The sequence below is a fragment of the Zasmidium cellare genome, assembly GCF_010093935.1.
Source record: "Zasmidium cellare ATCC 36951 unplaced genomic scaffold M409scaffold_11, whole genome shotgun sequence".
NCBI classification, from domain to species: Eukaryota; Fungi; Ascomycota; class Dothideomycetes; order Mycosphaerellales; family Mycosphaerellaceae; genus Zasmidium; species Zasmidium cellare.
This window is the reverse complement of record NW_022986955.1, coordinates 282,915-303,810: the sequence shown is the minus strand read 5'-3', so window position 1 is coordinate 303,810 and position 20,896 is coordinate 282,915. Positions and strand designations below refer to the sequence as shown.

General features: G+C 54.7%; 13 protein-coding genes across 13 annotated transcripts; 8 read left to right on the top strand and 5 right to left on the bottom strand.

The window, feature by feature from the left end:
• Positions 1-142: 142 nt before the first annotated feature.
• Positions 143-2,703, bottom strand: M409DRAFT_65213 (uncharacterized protein; the record flags this gene model as incomplete). Its single annotated transcript, XM_033816414.1, has 3 exons — positions 143-229; positions 286-2,603; positions 2,655-2,703. 3 exons carry the CDS (start codon positions 2,701-2,703, stop codon positions 143-145), a joined length of 2,454 nt encoding a protein of 817 aa, XP_033669727.1.
• A 1,209-nt stretch (positions 2,704-3,912) lies between these two features.
• On the top strand, positions 3,913-6,068 carry M409DRAFT_20852 (uncharacterized protein; the record flags this gene model as incomplete). Its single annotated transcript, XM_033805584.1, has 9 exons — positions 3,913-3,942; positions 3,997-4,042; positions 4,119-4,250; positions 4,360-4,746; positions 4,826-5,076; positions 5,126-5,504; positions 5,569-5,681; positions 5,752-5,848; positions 5,902-6,068. 9 exons carry the CDS (start codon positions 3,913-3,915, stop codon positions 6,066-6,068), a joined length of 1,602 nt encoding a protein of 533 aa, XP_033669726.1.
• A 391-nt stretch (positions 6,069-6,459) lies between these two features.
• Positions 6,460-7,149, bottom strand: M409DRAFT_65212 (uncharacterized protein; the record flags this gene model as incomplete). Its single annotated transcript, XM_033816413.1, has 1 exon — positions 6,460-7,149. One exon carries the CDS (start codon positions 7,147-7,149, stop codon positions 6,460-6,462), a length of 690 nt encoding a protein of 229 aa, XP_033669725.1.
• Positions 7,150-7,393: 244 nt separating this feature from the next.
• On the top strand, positions 7,394-8,080 carry M409DRAFT_20850 (uncharacterized protein; the record flags this gene model as incomplete). Its single annotated transcript, XM_033805583.1, has 1 exon — positions 7,394-8,080. The coding sequence occupies one exon, from the start codon at positions 7,394-7,396 to the stop codon at positions 8,078-8,080; it is 687 nt and encodes a 228-aa protein (XP_033669724.1).
• A 547-nt stretch (positions 8,081-8,627) lies between these two features.
• On the top strand, positions 8,628-10,232 carry M409DRAFT_20849 (uncharacterized protein; the record flags this gene model as incomplete). Its single annotated transcript, XM_033805582.1, has 5 exons — positions 8,628-8,799; positions 8,849-9,271; positions 9,322-9,421; positions 9,507-9,672; positions 9,726-10,232. 5 exons carry the CDS (start codon positions 8,628-8,630, stop codon positions 10,230-10,232), a joined length of 1,368 nt encoding a protein of 455 aa, XP_033669723.1.
• Positions 10,233-10,314: 82 nt separating this feature from the next.
• On the bottom strand, positions 10,315-12,088 carry M409DRAFT_36307 (uncharacterized protein; the record flags this gene model as incomplete). Its single annotated transcript, XM_033810536.1, has 3 exons — positions 10,315-10,461; positions 10,543-11,861; positions 11,911-12,088. The coding sequence occupies 3 exons, from the start codon at positions 12,086-12,088 to the stop codon at positions 10,315-10,317; spliced, it is 1,644 nt and encodes a 547-aa protein (XP_033669722.1).
• Positions 12,089-12,385: 297 nt separating this feature from the next.
• M409DRAFT_52835 (uncharacterized protein) lies at positions 12,386-13,903 on the top strand (the record flags this gene model as incomplete). The annotated part of the gene is made up of 2 exons (XM_033812189.1): positions 12,386-13,237; positions 13,286-13,903. The coding sequence occupies 2 exons, from the start codon at positions 12,386-12,388 to the stop codon at positions 13,901-13,903; spliced, it is 1,470 nt and encodes a 489-aa protein (XP_033669721.1).
• A 233-nt stretch (positions 13,904-14,136) lies between these two features.
• On the top strand, positions 14,137-14,710 carry M409DRAFT_65208 (uncharacterized protein; the record flags this gene model as incomplete). Its single annotated transcript, XM_033816412.1, has 2 exons — positions 14,137-14,244; positions 14,306-14,710. 2 exons carry the CDS (start codon positions 14,137-14,139, stop codon positions 14,708-14,710), a joined length of 513 nt encoding a protein of 170 aa, XP_033669720.1.
• A 27-nt stretch (positions 14,711-14,737) lies between these two features.
• On the bottom strand, positions 14,738-15,844 carry M409DRAFT_65207 (uncharacterized protein; the record flags this gene model as incomplete). The annotated part of the gene is made up of 1 exon (XM_033816411.1): positions 14,738-15,844. One exon carries the CDS (start codon positions 15,842-15,844, stop codon positions 14,738-14,740), a length of 1,107 nt encoding a protein of 368 aa, XP_033669719.1.
• Positions 15,845-16,140: 296 nt separating this feature from the next.
• M409DRAFT_33437 (uncharacterized protein) lies at positions 16,141-16,392 on the top strand (the record flags this gene model as incomplete). The annotated part of the gene is made up of 1 exon (XM_033810291.1): positions 16,141-16,392. A coding segment is annotated over one exon (252 nt), but the record flags the coding sequence as incomplete, so codon positions are not given.
• Positions 16,393-16,893: 501 nt separating this feature from the next.
• On the bottom strand, positions 16,894-17,576 carry M409DRAFT_20844 (uncharacterized protein; the record flags this gene model as incomplete). Its single annotated transcript, XM_033805581.1, has 2 exons — positions 16,894-17,415; positions 17,487-17,576. 2 exons carry the CDS (start codon positions 17,574-17,576, stop codon positions 16,894-16,896), a joined length of 612 nt encoding a protein of 203 aa, XP_033669717.1.
• Positions 17,577-17,947: 371 nt separating this feature from the next.
• On the top strand, positions 17,948-18,844 carry M409DRAFT_52832 (uncharacterized protein; the record flags this gene model as incomplete). Its single annotated transcript, XM_033812188.1, has 2 exons — positions 17,948-17,996; positions 18,054-18,844. 2 exons carry the CDS (start codon positions 17,948-17,950, stop codon positions 18,842-18,844), a joined length of 840 nt encoding a protein of 279 aa, XP_033669716.1.
• Positions 18,845-20,138: 1,294 nt separating this feature from the next.
• Positions 20,139-20,817, top strand: M409DRAFT_31504 (uncharacterized protein; the record flags this gene model as incomplete). Its single annotated transcript, XM_033810233.1, has 2 exons — positions 20,139-20,494; positions 20,544-20,817. Coding segments are annotated over 2 exons (630 nt in total), but the record flags the coding sequence as incomplete, so codon positions are not given.
• Between the last annotated feature and the right edge of the window lie 79 nt (positions 20,818-20,896).

Sequence of the window (20,896 nt, the reverse complement as noted above, 5' to 3'; positions counted from 1 at the left end):
TTGCTGCATGCTTGCGAAAAACGGCGGGCGGCCTCTTCCTATCGCTAAAGCCCGAATAGCCATCCTGTGCTCCCAGTTCGCTCCTCGTCCAAACCCAACCCCGAACGCCTGCACTGGGAATCGTGCCCAGATATGCGGCTGATTAGGAGTCTTCATCTCCCATGTCAGCGTCGTCCTCGCCAGATTCAATAAACACCAATCGTGTGCCCTCTGCAGCTGTCTGCCAGATCTGTTGTATATTGTCAGCATCGCGGTGGCAAACGTTGGTTCTATCTTGTGACTTACATCGATGCTGGAATACTCGTCAAGTGCAGATTCCAGCTGCTGGGCAGTGAATCCCTTGGCCAGGACTCTCTCTCGTACTCGTCTCATATCCAGCTCGCCGCGACCTTCCCCGGTTGCTGCTGCACCGCTCTCCCGCATGCCACGGATGAGGTTGAAGATCTTGGTGTTGGCCGACTGGTCTCCCCTCCTGTCCTTGTTGTCGTCGTACAAGCTAGCCTTGCTGACTGCGACCAGTCTAAGAGCTTCGTCGACGTCATCCGTAATCACTTCCTCGGCGAATCGCAGACGTGCGAGAGCTTGAGACAATCGCAAGATGCCGAGAAGCGTACGAGGCGATGTGTATGTGAAGGTCTTCTTCCCGGCTTCGTCACGCTTCTGCTGCTGCCTGAGTCGTACGTACGCACCAACAAGATAGTCTGACACCTGCTTGGGGACCACTGGCCTGAACGATCGAGCTCTTGCAACCCATTGGCGCACTTCGTTGGGCGAGAAGATGAGGCCGCCGCCTTGAGGTTCAGGATGAGCGTTATGGATGTGAACGTGAGTGACGTGGCGCGCAAGTTCCTCGTCGGCGTCCCTCGACGGCGTGTCCAGAAGCAAGAACAGCACGTCGAATCTGCTGAGAAGCGCCGCTGGCAGGTTGATGTTCTCTACAGGGGAGATTCGAGGGTTGTATCGCCCATACAGTGGGTTGGCAGCAGCGAGGATGGAAGTTCTGGCGTTCAGCGTTGTCGTGATACCAGCCTTGGAGATGGAGATTGTCTGTTGCTCCATCACTTCATGGATTGCTGTCCGATCAGAATCGTCCATCTTGTCGAATTCGTCGATACAGCATGTTCCATTGTCGGCAAGGACGAGAGCGCCTCCTTCCAAGACCATCTCTTCTGTCACTGGATCGCGCATGACTGCGGCTGTCAAACCAACGCCACTGCTGCCGCGACCTGTCGTGTAGACTCCTCGAGGAGCCACCTTGGTGATGTACTTTAGAAGCTGCGATTTGGCCACACCTGGGTCACCCATCAAGCAGACATTGATGTCGCCTCGAATCCGCATACCGTCTCCCATCTCTTTGGTGACGCCTCCAATCAACTGCAGAAGAAGTGCCTTTTTGACGTCCAAGTGGCCGAAGATTTCAGGGGCGATCGACCGGCTGAGATACTCATACAGCTGACCAGATCGTTCAAGCTCAGTCATGCGCCGGATCGTGGTTGGAGCAAGGACCATGTCATCGTATGCCTTTTTGTGTTGGTGCACGTATTGCGCCTCGAGGTAAGTATCTGTGAGCAGACCGGCTTTGATAGCCTTGAAGCCAGTGTATGGAGTGGGCAGGAAGATGCCGGCAATGTCCACGACGTCACCTGGATTGACTTGTCTCACAAGTTCACCATGGCAGTGCACTGTCAGCTGGCGAGGAATGTGGCCCACAGGAACCTGATCTGCCATTTCCTGGATTTTGACTTCCTGGAAAGGCAGGAACTTGGACGCTCGGGTAGAAAGAAACAGCTGGCCCTTGGTGTTGTTGTCCTTGCACTCTTGTGACGTGCACTCAACGAGAGGTGTGAACTGCTTTGAAGTGACAGGCTGGAAGATCTCGTCACCGCATCGATCGCACGAGTATGCGTTGACTTGCACTGATGGCTTGACGTCTGAGACTCTCGTAGCAATACCGCGGATCGTAATGAGATGACCAAGATGCTCTCCACGGACTTGACGCACTGCCAAAGCTTTGGCGCCCTTCTCGCTGCTCGACCCAGACGGTGTGATCGGCTTGAAGTTCAGGGTGTATCTGCGAGTGAGCTCGGGTGGGAAGATAGAGTCGGGAAGATCGCTGTCGCCATTGTTCGCTTCCATCTGTTGTCGCACAGTGTCGTTACGCCTCGACCGCTGGCTCATGATGATATCGAGCACATCGTCCTTGAAGTTGGGCTCTTTGTGTGGTTGCGGCATCACCGCATCAACTGCCCGAGAGACAATCTCAATGTAATGGTGTGCATTCTTCTCGATCGACGAGACCAGCTTCAACGACGAGGCGTCTTCTCCATCCACAGCTTGTTCGTAGTCGTTGAGATCATCCAAGTCAATCAAGATCTGATCCTTCACACGATCTGCCACATCTTGCAACATGGTCATGTACTTCAATTTTGACTTGGCAGCTCCTCTGCGCCTGCTTCGTCCACCATTCGCGTCGCCATCCTCTGCATCGTCCATGAAGTCGTACTCGTCGCTCGTGCCGTCGCCGTCCAGGTGGAGTTCTTCCAGCGCATCTTCGGCCTCTGTGGAGGACGACTTGAAGTTTTGGAGGAAGTCCTTGAAGGCGGCTAAGAAGTGTCAGCGAGGACGAATATCGAACTTGCGCATGCCTGGCGTACCCGTCTGCTCCTCGTAGTTGACGATGGCCTTGTGCGTCAGGAGAGCCATTGCGGGTGGCCGATCGCTTTCAACTGTGCGGTCACTTCACCAGTGTGTGTATCCAGTATGGGTTATCCGTCTACCCAAGATGCGTCGTGCGTTTGCGTGGTGGTGGCGGTGGTTTGATGCTGGTGAAAGAGAGAGGACGTGAAGTTGGAGATGGCAGGGCCAACGCGCGCGACACGCGACGACGCGCCGGCCCAATCCTCTCCTCATTCGCTCGCTTAGCACGATGGCTCGTGCACCGCCGAATTCTCACAGACAAAACTGGCGCAGACTTCTCGCAGCCTCCTCTTCTCCAAATTATGAACAACGCAAATAACAACACTGCCGTAAAGCATTTTCGACTCGAGAGCCCGCCGTGCATCGCGCGGTGTGCGGCTCCATGACGACGAAAACCGTCTGTGCTAGTGGAGAGCAACGCCAGAGGATCTTGGGTGCCGTCGGCTTCTTCACAGCGGTGAAGTCGAGGGCAATGGTCAGCTGTACAGACTCACATTCCGTTAAATCCAGCCATTTGCATCCCCCGCTCCCTCTCCAACCCTACTCCTATCGCCGCCGTGCGTCATGCCAGCGTCGAGCCGTGTGTTTCAACTCGTCGGCCCACCAGCCTTCCGCCCTGTGGCTGCTGCATAAGAGGCCCGTACAGAGAGTTACGAGGTTACAAAGAAGCTATTTTGTGCCAGCCCTTACTCATCTACCGCTCATGCTTTTAGCCTGAAGGTTCTAGTAGTACGCATCGCCATCGGAAGAGCGGAATGGTGGAATCACAGACCGACTACCTACCGCAACAGGAAGCCGGTGTCCATCAAGCTCTATGAGGTCGCTGTCGAAGGTCTGCATTGGTCTCGCCAACGGCCGCTTTCCCGCCAGCCGCCCGAGCTGAACGACCGGCCACCGTGCTCGTAGATGTACGACAGCCGGATGTGGTATCTTCGCCCTGCTCCTCGCTCGTCGTCGCCGTCACGTGTGGGCGCGACCATGGGACAACTTACTGCTCGTGGTAAGGACGGTGCAGATGCGCTCGTTCGTTTCCGGCGCCGCCAGATTTCAGGCTCGAACATACCAACAGCATTGGGACGCAATATATGTTGCACCATGTCGCTGTAGAAATGGCGCTCGCTTACTTTGGTCATTACGCCCGCAGACGAGCAGCACGCCCAGCCAGCAACCACTACCCCCGTCGACGCAGCCAGGCAGACTGATAGATCAATCGACATGGCCCGCAGAAGGCAGAAATCTTGGTTGGTAGGCTGCATACCGCTGCCCATCCTGCAGGAACGTTGACAAAGTTGCGCGCAGTCACCAGTGCAGAACCCGACATCTAAAGTGCGATGGCGAGCTGCCGGTGAGTGTCCATGTGCGAGCGTATACCGAGTCTGTCATCATACTAAGCATCAGTCAGTGTCTCCATTGTAGGCGAGGCGCGCGAGAATGCAGCAAGGACAACGACCACATCTTTCTCAACGAAGCGAACACTGGTATTGTGAGGAGGAAGAAGAAGATCTCTTTATCATTTGGCCAGGATCAACGATGGATCGACTTTCCCACTTCCGGTAAGAACGTCTGCTGTACGCCCTACATCGATTCTGCGAGATCCTGCCTCACAGCCCTACGCACCTATTCCGTATGGGATACAGCCCTATGATCTGACTATTAGACCAGTCACATTCGCGGAGCCTTCGAGCGGGACGGAAGCTGTCGCCAGTCGTTCCACGACTCCTGCACGCACGCCTCCATGCCTCACCAGACGCTCGAAGTCGCCGTCGAATTACAGCGTTGTGAGCGGTGCCACGTCGCATTCGAGCCTACCGATCGATCCGCTATTGCAAGAAACCTGCGGAGATGTCTCAAGTCCGTTCCTCACACCCTATCCAGTCTCTGAAATCGATGCGACTAGCGGCGTGGGTAAAGCGCCATTACCAGGTCCCGCGTTGGAGACGTGGCCGATACAGTGGCCGTTCGACAACTACCAGGAGGCGCTTCTCATGCAGCATTATACCGACGAGATTGCCTTTTGGTTCGATTGCGTGGATGGCGCCACCCACTTTGGTAGAAACGTGCCGGAGATGGCTGTTGAATGCATGTCAGCAACACCATAGCTGATGTACATTTGCTAACGGACAGCCAGCGCCTGCGCTATTGAACGCCGTCCTCGCGATCTCTGCGAAGCATCTTTCCTTGAGAGGTCAACTAGACGAATCTGTCAGCCTGCATTATATCGATGCCTGCTATCGTGCCCTTCTGCCTGATATCTCCACGAAAGCTTTCCATGGCGATCACTTAGCCGCTGTCCTAATTCTCCGCCTTGTCGTGCAGATGACAGATCCGCGAGAAGCTGAGCAGGGCGGCAATGTCTTTCTTGGAATCGACGTCTTCATGGTACGTACCTCGTCAAACCGACACTTTCGCTTCTGCTGACCCTGTGCAGGCCGCCTGGAAAGCAAATCCAACGTCTAGCCTCCACGCTGAGCTATTCATGAACATGCTTCGATTGTACATCCATGTCAGCTGGTACAGCAAACGTCCAATTCCAGAGGCTGAAGCAGACTTCGAATGGATGTTCAGCGCACTGGATATTCCAGGTGAACAAGCGCGGCTTGAGAGTTGCAGAATGACCATGCACGCCGCTCAAGTAGTCAACTTTGCGTACGGCGATGGACCAAAGACTTGGAAACGATGGCTCGAACTGAGGCGATTCTCTGATGAGTGGAAGTTCAGCAAGCCTAAATACCTGAACCCGATCTTTGCGGTCCATCCCTTGGAAGGCGACCCATTCCCCAAACGAATCTTTGCCAATCCCCTTTATGGTAAGCACGTCCGCTGCGGCCGCTTGGAAGCCAAGGAAAAGCCCGAAGCTTACCGGTGGCATAGCATTCACTCACCAGATATTTTCCCTCTCTCGGATATTGCTCCTCACCAACCAGCCTCAAACGTCCCCGCCACCGAATCTCGGTGCCGTGCCATGGACTCCGGTGCAGATCGAGGTAAGTTGTTCCGATGGAGGTGGCATCACATACATGTGAACGCTGTACTGATGATGCGTCGTACATCCAGGAAGAGACTCTGATCCTGGTACGGAAAGTTATTGGCACGGCCATCTCCCATACCGAGGCAGCATTGACCTTCATCTCCACGCTGGCCGTGACGTACAGTACGTACAACATCTCCAACGATCTATCGACGTCGTCTAATCATTGCTTGCAGGCGGCCACTTGCTCACAGATAGACTCTGCCAAGAGCATGCCTATGCGCTGTTGCAAAGAGCATGCCGAGAATGCGCGGGGTTAACGCCATCTGAAGAGTTTACCCGGTTGCGCCATGTATGGGGTTGGGATTTGGATGAGGCCATACCTTACGCGATGGTCGTTTGAGGCGCAGACGCGTTGACAGCGTATGATGATAGACGTATAGTGATCGAACGTCCCGGACAGTCCGTCACCGGTGGCCGGGTTTGCCAATGTTGTATGCAGTATTAGCGGCATGGGATGGGAGTCGAGTGGCGCCATAGACCGTAGACATATCATTAATCGCAAGACATGGCCGCGATGATTGCCGAAAGCAGACTTCACCGATGCCGAGTACGTCCATGATTTGTCGGATCCGATGCTTCTGCAGCCAATGGTTTAGTGATCCTTTCACTACGAGCCGCATGCAAGGCTGCACATACGCGACAGTACAGCATGATCAACGGAGTAATATCTTCCATCTACACGTCCTCCCTGACATCGAAGCCCATAACGTCGTGGCACGTGGGAGCGGTCCTCACGGACTCAGCCTCTCAATCTTCCACTCCCCTCCCTCGCCTTGAGTCCGGGTATAACGAAACCGATCGTGCAACCTCGACGGACGACCTTGCCAAAACTCAACCATCTCCGGCTTCACCCTCAACCCGCCCCAAAACTCCGGCACGGGGATTCTCCCCTCCCCCTCACCCCCAAACCTCTCCTCGATATCCTTGACCCTCTGCTCCAACTCCGCTCGATCCCTCAAAACCTGCGACTGCTGGCTCGCCCACGCCCCGATCCGGCTCCCTCGGATCCGAGTGTCGAAATACACCTGGCTTTCCTCTCGACTTAGGCGTTCACAAGGCCCCTCAACCCTCACCTGCCGCTCTAGTTCATGCCACCAAAACGTCAAAGCCGCATACGGCTGCGGCGTCGACGAAATATCAGATGCCTTGCGTGACGTGCCCCAATTGCTGTAGATGACAAACCCGCGCTCGTCCATTTCCTTGAGATACACCATCCGAGCGCTGACCCGGCCTGAGGGAAGTTCGACGGTGGATAACGTCACGGTTTCCGGTTGGTGGACTTTTTCCTCGTTGGCGTGCTTAAACCAGATGTCGAATTGGGTGAAGGGGTTCGGGTCGAGTTGGGATTCGTCGAGGGATCCTTTGGTGTATTGTTGTGAGTCGTTGGCGCCTCCTGGGGCGAAGATTTTGTGGGTGGACATTGGTCGGAAGGTCTTGTTTGTGAGGAGTGGGATTGTTTGTTGGGAGATTCTGAGCGTTCTTATCATTTCATAAATCGTTCTGTTATTAAGTGGATCGAGGATGGTAAGATGTATCTCGTGATGATGTCCTCGATGGAACGCTAGCATATCGGATGAGTCAGCGTTCGACCTCACCTCTTGCTCCAACTCCAAATTTCCCATCGCTCTTTCCTCACTACACACCAAAAAATGTGATCGCCTCATCATGGCTACCCAGCCAACCGAACACATTGCCGAAGAGCTGCTGCAGCGCGCGCACGAGACGGAACAAGCAAGCACGATATTCCGCGAGAAAATCAAGCTACGACCTCTACACCTCCGCCCTACCTCGCCGGATCCGAAACTGAACGCACGCTCGAAACGACAGTACGATCGCCTGCAGAAGACAAAAGCCGAGCGCAGGTCGAACAAACCAAAACCGCTTTCCGCGAAGCAGAAGCGGGCGCTTTGCATCTACGACTTCCCGAAAGAGCAGCGGAAGTATGCGATCTACGAACCACTGCACCGCATGTGGTGCGGCTACATGCGCGAGATACTCGGGTTGAAGGACGGAAAACAGCAGCCCTTAAACCCCAACAACGCCGGACCATTCCTGGTCTCGGCCGACTACCACGGCGCGGTGATGGAGATTGTGCGAAGCAGGTGCGTGAGCAGGGTGGGGCTAAAGGGGATCGTGGTCAAAGATACGAAGTTCACGTTCGAGATGATCACGGCGAAGAACGAGCTGAAGACGGTGCCGAAGGAGCAGACGGTTTTTCGGTTCGAGGTGCCGTTTGAGGAGGAGGCAGGGCGGAAGGCGGTGGTTTTTGAGATTCATGGGAATCAGTTCGAGGCGAGGGCGCCGGATCGGGCGAATAGGAAGTTTAAGATGCATATTGATATGGACCTTTGAAGGCTTGAGGGTCGTATGAAATCCAGTGGAGGAGGATCACGAGGACCACGAATAATCTGGTGTTGTGTGGCGATGCCCCGAGCAATGAAGGCGGGAGCCGCTCCATGATAGTACGGACGACGCAAGAGCCAGTGAAAGACTATGTGAAAGCAGCAGCAGCACCCGTGTTCCTGAAATCACTGTCATTGCCACCTCACTGCTCCCCAGAATCATTTAGAATGCGAGACATCTGGTCTGTCGATGTTGCTGTCATCCCACTTAGGACGAACTGAGCAGAGTAAATTGGTGCTGACGAAGGCGTAAAATGTGGTTTCCGAGGGTCGTGAGGCGTCACTTCCAATTTTACGCTTTCGGCTGCTTTTGGACGGAGGCACGTGTCGTTCTTGCCAAACTTGACCGCATCAGCTTCGACCTCACCCGGGCGACATCGTGTTTTGACGCTTCGCACAACACCAACCGCCGTCACTCGTTCAATCAACATCCACCCATAAACCTCTTTTCCACACCAACGGAAGAATCCCCACTCGCTAGACGACCCATCGACACAATGCGCCTGCTTCGCATTGTCCCCCTGCTGGCGCTCAGCTCGGTGGTAACGGCAGAGTCGGCTTCAACTCCCCCAGAGGCAGATCTCGTCGCCCGCCAAGTGCCAGCGGCTCAGATCAACGTCTACTGCATCACCCATAGAGCCATCGCATCCCCTGCCGAGTTCAATGCCAGTGAGTCGCCGTTCACCTAGAAGTGCATTTCGTTGCTGACGCATTTCAGCTTTCGAAGAAGCATGCCACAACTACTCCGACCGCGAGTTGCAAGTCGGTGAGGATGCCACCCACGAGAAGTGCTTCGACGACTACTGCATCACGACGCTGCTGGTCTTCAAGTGCGGAAACGAGACCTCCACCAGCTCCATCGACTACGACTCCTGCCGAACGCTCTTTGGCCTTCCATTCAACCCTTCCCCTGGCTTCTGCCTGAGTGGAGGTTATGTGGGCAGTCCTGCACCCGGCGCCTGCTGGACCGCTCTCTCACTTGCCACGCCCAAAGAGTCCGAAAACCGGCTACCGGCCCTGTCCGCAAAGTCATGGCACCGCGTAACAAAGACGATCAGCGCACGACAGGCGCCTCAGGGAGTTACTGCTTGCGTTCCTGGCGATTGGCAGTACTCCGTGAGCTATGCCGACTTCTACCAAGGTGGGTGAAGCTATGCAATGATTGTTAGGACAGCACTGATGACAGTACAGATGCATCGGACTTTTGCGATCGCATGGTCAAGGAAGATGTCACTTTGTCCTCTGGAGAAAGCTATTGGTCGGAAAACGCATACTGCAACGATGCAACTTGGTAAGTAAACGGCATTCTGTGCATCTTCGCACCGCGGGCATCGTGCTTTTGCCGATATTGTGACGGGGCCTCTGACTTTGTACAGCCTCAACTTCTACGTCAACTTCTACTGCGCCGCCCCCGGAGGCGGTCCAGCTTATGGCAACGTCACCTGGAAAGGCTGCATGGAGTTCTTTTGTCATCCGTGGTGGGGCTACGCGTTGAGTCCCGAACACGGTCCGTGTGCCGCATCTCAAGGCAACGTGATCAAGGTCCGTCGACATGAAGCGTGATGGGAATGAGTCGAAGGCTAATGTGATAACAGGGAGGATGGGTTACTGACGTCAACCCAAACGCCTGCTGGAACTTCAGCTCGCTGGTCCTCGCGCCATTGTCCGGACAGAACGAGATGTCGCTCCTGCCGCCAGCAGAACACTACAGGCTCGAGCACAACACATTTGAAATCCCGGGCACAGCCATCAATAATGCACTGGTCCCTCGTCAGTCAGGTGATGGTGGAGTGCTCTGCTCGCAAGAGACGTTCCACGACATCATCCACGCTTTCTGCATGCTCTACGAGTACTGCCCTTTCCTCAACGACGAGCCGTTCAACCTCACGCAGCATTACGATGTCTTGGGGCAGGAAGTGACGCTTTCAGTCGCTCACTCTGGTGCTTGTCTTACGGGAGGTAAGGCTGGTCAGGATACGTGTATGGAGGCTTTGGAGGGAATGCTTGCGGGCTACTGTGAGGGTGGAGATGATGCCAGGGATGGCATGAAGACAGCAGACAACTGCTGGGATTTCGACATTGCGGTGGAACCGAGCACTTGAGTATGAAACAGCAGTGAGGGGGCAGAGACAACCATACCATAGAGGTTTTAAACACGGGACCCAAGTTAGCTCTATGTCGAATCTAATCAGCTCCATCATCATCCTCATCATCTTCATCCATGTCATCCATATCACCCCCAAACGCCATGAGTTGCTCGCCTTTGGCTTCTGTCCCTGCCTCCACCACGAAATGAGGAGCGACCTCACAGTCCGTCAGCCGAGTCCTGTCCTCTTCGTCATCGTTTGCCTTCTTGCCCTTCTTCTTCGAACCCTCTGCCGCTTCACCACCTGCAGCAGACTGCTCCACAACCGCCGCTTTCAACCCCTCTATCCTCGCCCTTCGCCCAACCGTACAACCCGTCAACTGAACACCATGCCCCACCACAACCCCATCCATCAGCAGACACCTCGTCAGCCGGACATTGTTCCCAATCTCGCAGTTCGAGCCAATGACGCTCTCCTTGACGATCGTCCGGCTCCCGAGAGTGACGTTCTCTCCGACCAGACTGTCCTCCTGGCTGACGCGGGACTGTGGTCCGACTTTTGCGCTTGGGTGGAGTTTGTGCTCGTGGGATAGGGTGGAGGAGCCTGGTTGCTGCTTGGCGAGGTAGAGGGATATGGCGAGGAGGCTGGCGCTGGTGTCTACGCGGCGGACTAGGGGGTGGTCGACTGTTGGGGTTGATGTGGTTGGGCTGGACTGGACGTATGCGAGGAGGGGAGGGACGTGGAGGGGTGTTTTGGCGGGTTGAAGGGCGGCGTTGCCGACACGGCTGGCGAAGGTTGTTGACATTGGTGATTGGGTAGGACGGAAAACTTTGGTGCTTGATAGGAGGGAGGCATCAGTTGTTTCGTCGTCATCGTCGAGATGGGCGCTATCGGTCATGTCGTCCTCGGTGTTCGTCGTTTGATCCAGCACGGCATCCAGTCCGAGTTTCTCGCCCAAGCCTTCTTGCCACTGTGCCTTTGCCCACCAGCCCACGACGTCTTCACTGATCGAGTCAAACTTTTCGTTCTTGATGGCGTACTCTTTGACCCATTTCGGTAAGATGTAGACGTGGGCGTCGCGGTGCTTGGTCCTCATCTTCACTCTTCCGTATTTGCGCGTAAGCCGAGTCCGGATCCTGAAGAAGCCTTTGTCTTCTTCGATTTTGTCATTGACGGTATCAGTGGGCATCGACATGACCACAGTCTCGATTTGTGGCCTCAAAGAGCCGGGGGGAGATGGCACAGGCGCTGAACTCATCGGTGTCGTGGCGATGAAATCTGTTTCCTCTTTCTTCTGGCTGATACCTTCCAGGCCGTGGGTAGGGTAAAAGACACTGAGGCCTCCTTTCCGCTTCGATCCCTTGCTGGAGATTGAGAGGGGATTGAGGCTCATCCATTGCTGCAGGATGCTGGTTCCGGGGAGTTCTGACACCAGATCGCAAGGGAGAATGACAAAGTCGGACGTGATGGCTTTTTGGACTTCTGCTGAACGGAGCAACTCTCCAGTACCACTTGTCTGCGTCAAAGCCTGTGGAGCGAGGATTTCCGGCTTTGGGTTTGGGAGCGATGTTAGGTAGGGGTTGGTGGCCAGAGCGGCTTCCAACGCGGATTTTGATTCTGGCGGGGTGATCAAAGTGATGTCTGCTACGTGTTAGTGTATTACAGTGTTACAGATCTTTCAGTACAGGCTGACCGTTAATTCCCGTCCGATAGCACCAATCCAAGGGATACCAGACCATGGGCCGATTTGCGATGGGAATCAAAGCCTTTGAGAATTCGTTTGGGTTGGAGGCGAAGATGCTGAGAGACGCTCCTGGACCACACAGTATGAAGGCTTGTAGCCCTGGTGAGGGCACTGTTGCGTGAGGCATTTTCGTCGATATCGCCCGTAAGTCAATGTCCTACAACGAGGTGATGTTGATCTGGAGTCATATTCGAGTCGATGTCGTTGCGCGAGTCATGAAATCTCCGCGCGATCAGAGTTGGCGCTAGCAGGGGAGTGCCGTCTAACAGCTGAACGAGGCTGGTACAGCTCCAGCCACACACAACCCGCGAGCCAGCCAGCTGTGTTGTCGTCCAAACAACAACTCGCCGTCGCCGTCAACGTCCACCTCGTACTCTCCCTCTCACAACTTCCCTGTCGCCCATGTAGTCGCCTGCATTCCGCCATGTCGTACGACCGCACGTACCGCAAGACCACCACCACACGCAACAGCCGCCCACGATATGCGCCCCCTCCCCCTCCCGGCCCTGGTGCCCACAACCGACAACATTCGGTCTTGGGCTACTGGGTCCCATTGATCACGATCGGCACAATCGCTGTAGGAGGACTGGCAGCATGGATATGGTCAGAAAGGGGCGACGACGATGAATACCCACAAGACAAGCCTCCCCGCCCACCGACTGGCATGGGAGGGCCATATCCTACACAAGGCTCCCAGCAATATCCAGGACCGCCTCCACCGCCAGGAGTAGTGCCATTGCAAGACAACACCACCCAGATGCCTCCGCCTGTGGGAGCTCAACAATCATCCTATCAGCAGACCTCATACCAGGGCGAGGCCTCCAGCTACTATGGCTCCTCTTCGCAGACACAGTCGCGTGATGTTCGGCGGGACGACAATACGTTCATTGGGCGTATGACGGGTGCGATCAAGAGGACTCCCAGTCCACAACAATTCTTCGACTCCGCCTCAAAGCAAGTCATGGGAGGTCTGGCAGCTGCTGGCTCGGCGCTGGGTAGCATTATGGAGGTGGAAAGCAATGGCGACCATGACGAATACCGACGACGCGATGACCGAGATGGCTTCAGTGATCATGAGCGTTGGAGTGAGGAGGCCGATGAGAGACAGCGAGTCACTGCAGTGGAGGCGGAGAGTGGAAAACGGGTTGATGCCGCGAGAAGGGAAAGAGAAGAGAAGGGGAAGAACAAGGCCAAACGTACTGTTGCTATTGTTGTCAGTGCTGACTTTGATGCTGGTGATGATGCGTATGAGGGAGATTTCCGCACCGAGCATGGCGTAAGATTGTCCACACTGAGTATGGTAGATGGTGCTAACATTTCGCAGTCGATCTTGTCGCACCTTCCAAACCTGCACGATTCATCACAAACAGACCTGTTTGTGCTTATATACGCCCCAGGCTTGAAGTCATTGCCACCTATTGACTACCAGCCGGGTCGTGCCCCTTCAGCCATGGGTTCCTCCTACTCTGAGATCAACACTCCCGCGCAGACTCCCGGCTCCGAGCTCCAGTCCATTTCTCCACGCATCGACGCAACCGACATGAAAACCAAGCATTTCGACGCTTTGTACAACCAAGCGCAAACTCTCGTCTCGCACCCTACACATATCCTCCCTTTCACCACGGCAGATGGATATGTGCATCTCCTCCGCCATCTTGCACCTCAGCTTGTCTACATCAGCGATACACTCAGTGGTCGTGAAGGCGAGACCGTTGCCGCTTTGAAGGGCTGGGTTGGGCATACTGTGCTCGTCGTCGGAGACGAAGGACATGGTGGGCTGGCAGATACTGAGACTGAGACTGAAGACGAACGAGGCGAGAGGAAGGAAAAACGAAGATGGTGGGAGCACTCGAGTTTTGTCGGGTTAGGCAAGGAAGTCGATGTCGTCGATGCTACTCGTGTTGGCGATGATTGGGCAAGGAGAGTCACAGGCAGGGAGTAATGAAACCAGCGCCTTGGATTTTTGTTGATAGTTTTGATTGATTGATTGATATCCCGCGAAACGAGAACGACATGTATGCCTGAGACATCTTTCATCTGTGAACGTGACAGCAGCAAACGAGGCCGCCATGCCAAGTGGTGAAGAGTCACTTTTCTCACTGCCCCAAATCCAATCTATCCCCGCTATAAAAGGCTCGCATCTCCAATTCGACACTCCCAAACAACCAACAAACCATGGCGTCCACATCCACACAAGTCCGCGTCGGCGTCGGCGTCTTCATCCTCGAGAACAGAGGTCCATCAACCAGCCAAAACCCTCGCTTCCTCATCGGCAAACGCAAGGCGAGGACACGCCCCAGAAACACACATATTTTCAAAGTCCAACGAGCTGACGACGAGACAGGGCTCTCACGGCGCAGGAACATACGCCCTCCCAGGCGGGCACCTCGAATTCGGCGAGTCGTTCGAAGAATGCGCCGAGCGAGAAGTCAAGGAGGAGACTGGACTGGATGTGAAGAGTCTTGCGTTCTTCACGGCCACGAATGATGTTATGCAGGAGGACGGGCGGCATTACGTCACGGTGTTTATGGTTTGTGAGAGGGAAGATGGGAAACCGGAGCCGGTGGTTATGGAGGAGGATAAGTGTGAGGGGTGGGAGTGGTGTGAATGGAGTGAGTTGGCTGAGATGGTGGGAGGGAAGAGGGAGGGGAAGTTATTTTTGCCGTTGGTGGATTTGGTGAATTCACGACCTGGGCTCGTGCCTGCGTTGGAGCGGGCGATCGCTGATGAAGCTATGGTTCGTCGATAACATGGTTCTCGTCATGTCGTAGAGTATTTACAGGTTCCACACTACGACTCTTCCATCCACGCCTCCAGTGCTGATCTTGCTCACCTGGCCAGTCCCGCCGCCCTGGTAAGGGCGAAGGGTGTTGATCGAGTTCTGATGCACAGTTCGCAGCTTCGTATCGTCGACACCACCGCTGCGGCCCTTCAGATCCATCGACCTGAACATGTTCAGAGCACTCTCCTCTCTCGCAGCGCCTGCACCAGCTCCAGCGCTGGCTTTCTCCAACGAGCCAGTGAGCTGCCAGCCAGAGACAGATCCACCAAAACGATACACTTCGCAATCGTAGCCTGCACATACGATCTCGGACTCTGAAACCCAGAGTAGATCAGCGAATGGCAGAAGCTGGGTCGAGATGGAAATGACGGCCTGTGGGGGCTGCTCTGGTGCGGAAGGATAGACAACAGTGATGCTGCTGTCGTGGGCGGTGAAGGCCAACGCATTGCCAGAAGGCGAGAAAGCGACGCTGTGGACCCATCCGGCAGTCGAGTTCAGATACTCGCCGCACACGGTATTGAATGGCAGTCTCTCACCCCAAGCAGAGGGTTCAGGTCGCTCGTCAGTGCCCTTGATGAACGAGGACAGCACACGAGCATGTCCATCCGTGCTGCCGGCAGCCAGTAAGACACTATTCGGGTGCCATGCCACGCTGGTGACTGTGCTGCGCAGAGGCTTCTTCAAGTGCTTCGACACCCACCAATCGTTCTCCTCTTCAAAGTAGCAGACGGCGATGATCCGAGCCCCGCTACCCACGGCGAACTTGGTCTCGCTGGGGCTCCATCGTACGCATGTCGCGGCTCGGTTGATTCGGAGCAAGACCAGAGTCGGCTTCCACTCGCCAGTACGGCTAGGCTCCCACACGTAGGCATTGCGGTCTTGCGAAGAAGTGACGATGCGGCCGGATCGAGGGGCGATGTCTACGCCGGTGACTAGCTTGTCGTGACCTCGTAGTTCATCTTGGAGGCGAAAAGCGCCGCCGCTGGTGCCGTACAGCTCGACATTGTTGTCCTTGGTGACGGCGAGGGTACTGCGGTCGGCGGAGAAGGAATGGTCGCTGATGGGCGCGTGGAAGAGGTGGTGCACTTGCGGCGCGGCCATCTTGTCGGTGGTGTTGGCTGGACGACAGGAGGGGAGGTCTCTCTACTGTCGCTGCCAGGTACAATCTTGTGTTGGTGGTGGTGATGTGAGTAGTGAATGGTTAAAGAGAGAGGTTGCAGTGGTAAGTAAGAGCAGCCTGCAGCGGGGACCGTCATTTCTTGGCTAACGGCCGAAGCTAGGTTCACTTCAATCTTCCAAAAGTTCTTGCTGCACGAGACCAACAACAACCACCACCAGCCGACACTCACCTACACTCCCCTACCATGGCTGTCGCCACGCAGCAAGCCCGCGTACCGCCAAATCAGTCCCTTTACATCCAAAATCTCCCCGAAAAGCTCCAAAAGCACGACCTCAAGCGAAACCTCTACATGCTGCTGTCAACCTACGGCCCTGTCCTCGAAATCACCGCTGTGAAGACGCCAAAGATGCGTGGCCAGGCACATGTGCTTTTCCGAGATGTTCAGAGTGCCACACAAGCTATGCGACACTGTCAAGGTTTCGACTTCTTCGGGAAGGAAATGCGCGTCTCCTACGCCAAGTCGCGGTCGAAGACATTGGCCAAATTGACGGGTACGTTTGTCGAGGAAGAGAAGCCGGCAATTGGGGAAGCGAAAGGTGGAGCAGCTGGATCATCGTTCCCTGCGCCGCCCGGTGCAGCACCTAGTGGTCTTCCTCCACCGCCTGGGTTGCCTCAGAAGCCCAATGGAAACCTACAGCCAGCCAAGCCGGGAGCAGAGAACAACGCGCCAAGTCCGGCAGTAAGCGCAGGCACGAAGAGGCAGAGAGACGAGAGTGACAACGAGGATGGTGATGCGCCCATGGAGGAGGATAGTGAGGGAGGAGAGATGGAGATGAGTGACGATGACGATTGAGAATGTGAGCATGGACTGGAGACTGTAACAGTCACAAAGAGCACGGCGCGGGGAAGAATTGAGAATGAGGGACAAGTTACGACATCAAAGCGAAATGCTGCAGCGAAGCAGCAAGTCGTAAGGAGATACTAGGTATGACCAGTTGCTGAAAAGACACGATCATTGCTCTGACTTCTCCTAAGTGCCCTGCGCGACCAGGCCCTCACGTCCAAGTCTCATCGCGAGCGGCAGGGAAATATCCAGGCCAACACTCGACCCGATGGTTCCAAGCCAGAGCATCACATATTCAGCTGGCTTCACCGTCTTTCCTTGCAGGGCAGGCTCCAGCGCTTCCCGCGTTCTGCATGGGTGTACAAAGTAGGATGGAATTCCAGTGATAGGGTGCTCTGTGAGGGTAATGGCACCCAGCTGTCCCACGGCCTGCATTGATGTGCCGTGAGCGTTCGGAACGAGCATCTGGTAGATTTCTTCAATCGAACGTTTCCCCCCAGAGGATGTGTTCTTGAAGTTGAAGTAGAGAACCGGGACCTGATAGGACTGCGAATGGACGATGTCGTAGACAACGAGAAGTTCTCTTGGCGTCTTGTCTACCAGCGCCTCTTCGTCGTCTTCTTTAATCTCATCTTCAGTTTGTGGCACGTCGAATGTGTTCGCCAAAGAACTCAGAGACCTCGTAATTCTCAAAAACGTCGTATCGTACTGTTTGGATTGTCAGTGCGAGCCTTCTGACGCGACACACGTCGGCGTCTTGCCTGTTGTAGCAGTTTGACCTCATTCCATCCCGACTTTTCGTCCACCTGCTGCCATTCCTCCTGAATCACGACCAGTCCCCTCTTCAACTCATCGCTCGAGATCGACATGATATCATGGTTGCCGCTTGTGCAATGTATAGACGTTGTTGTTTTGGGTCATGTTTGATGGGGTTCTCGTCAAGCTACTGCGAAATACCAGCTGACGAGTGGGGCTACGGCGGCTATGACTATAGGCAACTCACTTTATAACTGATCCTACAAAGCTGACCACACCATCGAGCGAAATTGTTGAGTACAGAAATGGCAAACGCTTCATCTCAGCCGAAGGATGAAAGACCAGTTCCGTCAGCTGGTCGTCTCTATAAAGAGGGACGCCACTGCGACATTCGGCGATGGAAGGCCAGGTCTTGCAAGAAGCGTATCGACAGGAGGTACATGCTGTAGTGAGCGGCACTTATTGGGAGTGATATATCTCAGTCATGGATGAAGCCGGAAGTAGGACGGTACCTATGCAGGTGTTGGCTCTGGGTAAGTGCCTAAATTTGACTCGCCGTGACCATGCTTCGATAGACTGATGTCTTGAAGGTATGTCACGCAGTGGGACCGAGAGCATACGCAAAGCACTCGAGGAGATGGGGTACCTCCGTACCTACCATGGCGTTCAAGATCTCCTGGCTGGCAAGGACGGATTCACATGGGCTCAACTCGCTGAACGCAAGTACGGAAAGAACCCGCAACCGATTACACGTGAACACTTCTATCGTATTCTTGGGGACTGTGCAGCCGTCACAGACATGCCATGCTGTGCTTTCTGGTCTGAACTCATGGACGCCTATCCACAAGCCAAAATCCTCCTGGTGGAGCGAGACGTTGAAGAATGGTTTCGTAGCTTCGAGACGGTCATTCTGAAGGAAGTCTTCTCGTGGAAAAGGGATGTCATTGCGTTTGCAATCCGCGTGGGCTTGTTCCCACCCAATCCTAACATTTTCATCAACGGCCTCTTTCTCAACTACTTCCAGGCGAGGAATACGTCGGAACTGGCGAGGAACGCGAGGTCGGTGTATATGCAGCATTATGATGCTATCGAAGCGAGAGCCAAGTTGGAGGGAAGGCCGGTGTTGAGGATGCGGTTGGAGGAAGGGTGGGGACCTATGTGTGAGTTTCTGGGCAAGCAACAACCGTCAGGACATGAGGGAGGAGCATTGCCCAAGGGGAACGAAGGATACAAGACAGCGGCCAACACTCGAATGCATCAGAACCGAGCCATGCGGTTTCTCGCGTTGATTGTCGCGAAGAGCCTGGCGAAGGTGGGAGCTGGTGTCGCGGTCGCGGTCTTGCTTGTGATGGTTTCCGCAAAGACTATGCATAGAGCGTAGTCATTGGTCTGTTGTAGCGGTGGCTCGGGTTCATCTGATGCTTGTATCTGTCTTGATCTCCCTGATTCGTTTCTGGCGACTTCGCTAATCAATCTGCACAGGACAGACCTTCCACCGGTATCATGAGCGTTGCAGGCATTCGTCTCAAGACTGTCAACAAGAGGAAATCGGGTTTGAAGAGTAAGAGGAGGATGGCAACGAATTGATTGAAACGAAACTACTATTTTGGCGACGGAGCTGGCCCGGATGTTGCCGACGAACCGCGGCGGCAATCAACCTCCGTCCCGCCCGTTGCGCTTTGCTCTGTTCGTTCAACTCTGCTCCCTTTCCTTGGCAATCCCTATATCTGGATCATCACACTACCGCCGGCACCAGTCCGTACTCGTCTGTGATGACAGCAATCATCAGGAACATTGTCCTCTGATCTGATCTTGGCTGGGTCGATATAGCTCTAACCCCGGCTGAATCAGCGCTTCTGCACCGAGACAGGGGGCGAAGCAGCGTCCAACATTCTCCATCTGCCTGATGAGGCATAACTGCCCTCTCCAAGCACTGCAACACCATCCTCAGACTCCACGCTTTGCTATCTGCGGCGTCGCTTGCTGCGCTAATCATCCAATCCCGGGTTCTGACGTGGTCCACTTTCATGTGACGATGCAGGCGGGGACCGGGCCAGGTGATGCGCCGCGGCAGACTTGTCGATCGCTGTTGTACAGCTGCGGTATTCGCCAACGGTCGCTTGATATGGTAACATGAACTGGTTTGCTTCACAACGGTTTGATGGATCGTCGTACAGTGTCAGCAGCATGGAGGAACAACGCCGTCTCTGCGCCCTCCTCTCTTTCTCTGACTTCCTCTCTTTCGCCTCTTCTATTGCTAAAATAATAATCCTTACGGTCATTTCTGTTGCTTGTTCGCTTGTTGGGGGAAGATAAATACAACATGCGCATTCACTTCTAAGGATCATCTCCTTACCACACTCGCTTGGAATTGCTGGGAACACGAATACACGACTGCTGCAGACAGCCGCGGCGGATATCTAGGATAGTTGCACGCCGTGCATCTCTCGATTTACGCACTCGCTTCAACGTTACCACACCGATTTCAGTACACGCCGTGGAAGGGGCGTTGTCGACTGTCCTGCCGCAATGGCGGGCCTGCCTCGTGTTGTGGCAGAGTCACCAAGACCATTTGGGATTCCATGCTGGTACATACCAGTTTTGGCCGGATCTGCTTGGCTGTGTATGTCCATTGGCAGGTGCAGTATTTGTGCTAAGCTAACACGACATCCGTAGTAACGCTATTGTCACTGCTGTTGACATGGCTCTCGAAAGGCTCGCCACACTATGTCGAGATGCAAGCCAACCAGAACCTTGCCTATATCAGTGACACCGGCACGTCTGACTGGGGCAAGCCGCTTTTCATTACTGGCTCGGCAATCACGGTCACACTGTTCGGGATCACATTTGCGGCGGAGAGATGGCTTCGACATAAAGGGCATCTTATCCACGTCAGCAGTAGATGGGGCGCTGTGTGCTCAGCGCTGGCATCTTTCTTCAGCATCATGGGTGGTACAGGACTCATGCTGTTGACCATTTTCGACGCCAGGAACCACATCAACATCCACTTTCCAATGATCGGCGTTTTCATGTGAGTTTGGTGTTGCAGAAATCTTATTGCTGAAGCTGACAATGCGTAGTGGTGGATATATCCTTGCAGCAGGTTTCATGGCCGCCGAAAAGAAACGAATCTCCGACCGCTACCCTACCAATAAATACCTGCAGCGATCGTTCCAGATCAAGTTCTTCTTCATCGTCCTCGAACTCCTCTTTACGGCCCTCTTCGGCGTCACAGCACTTCTTGCCGGCCACGACATCAACTCGCCCCACGCTGGCCTACGAAACCCGTCGGTCGTCATCGAATGGATGATCGGGTTCTTCTTTGTTTTCTACATGTGGAGTTTCGCAATCGACTTCCTCCCCGTACCGCAACTGGTCGACGCGGATGGTGATAAGGTGGAGCTGGTGCGGGATCCAGAGAAGCTGTGGGATA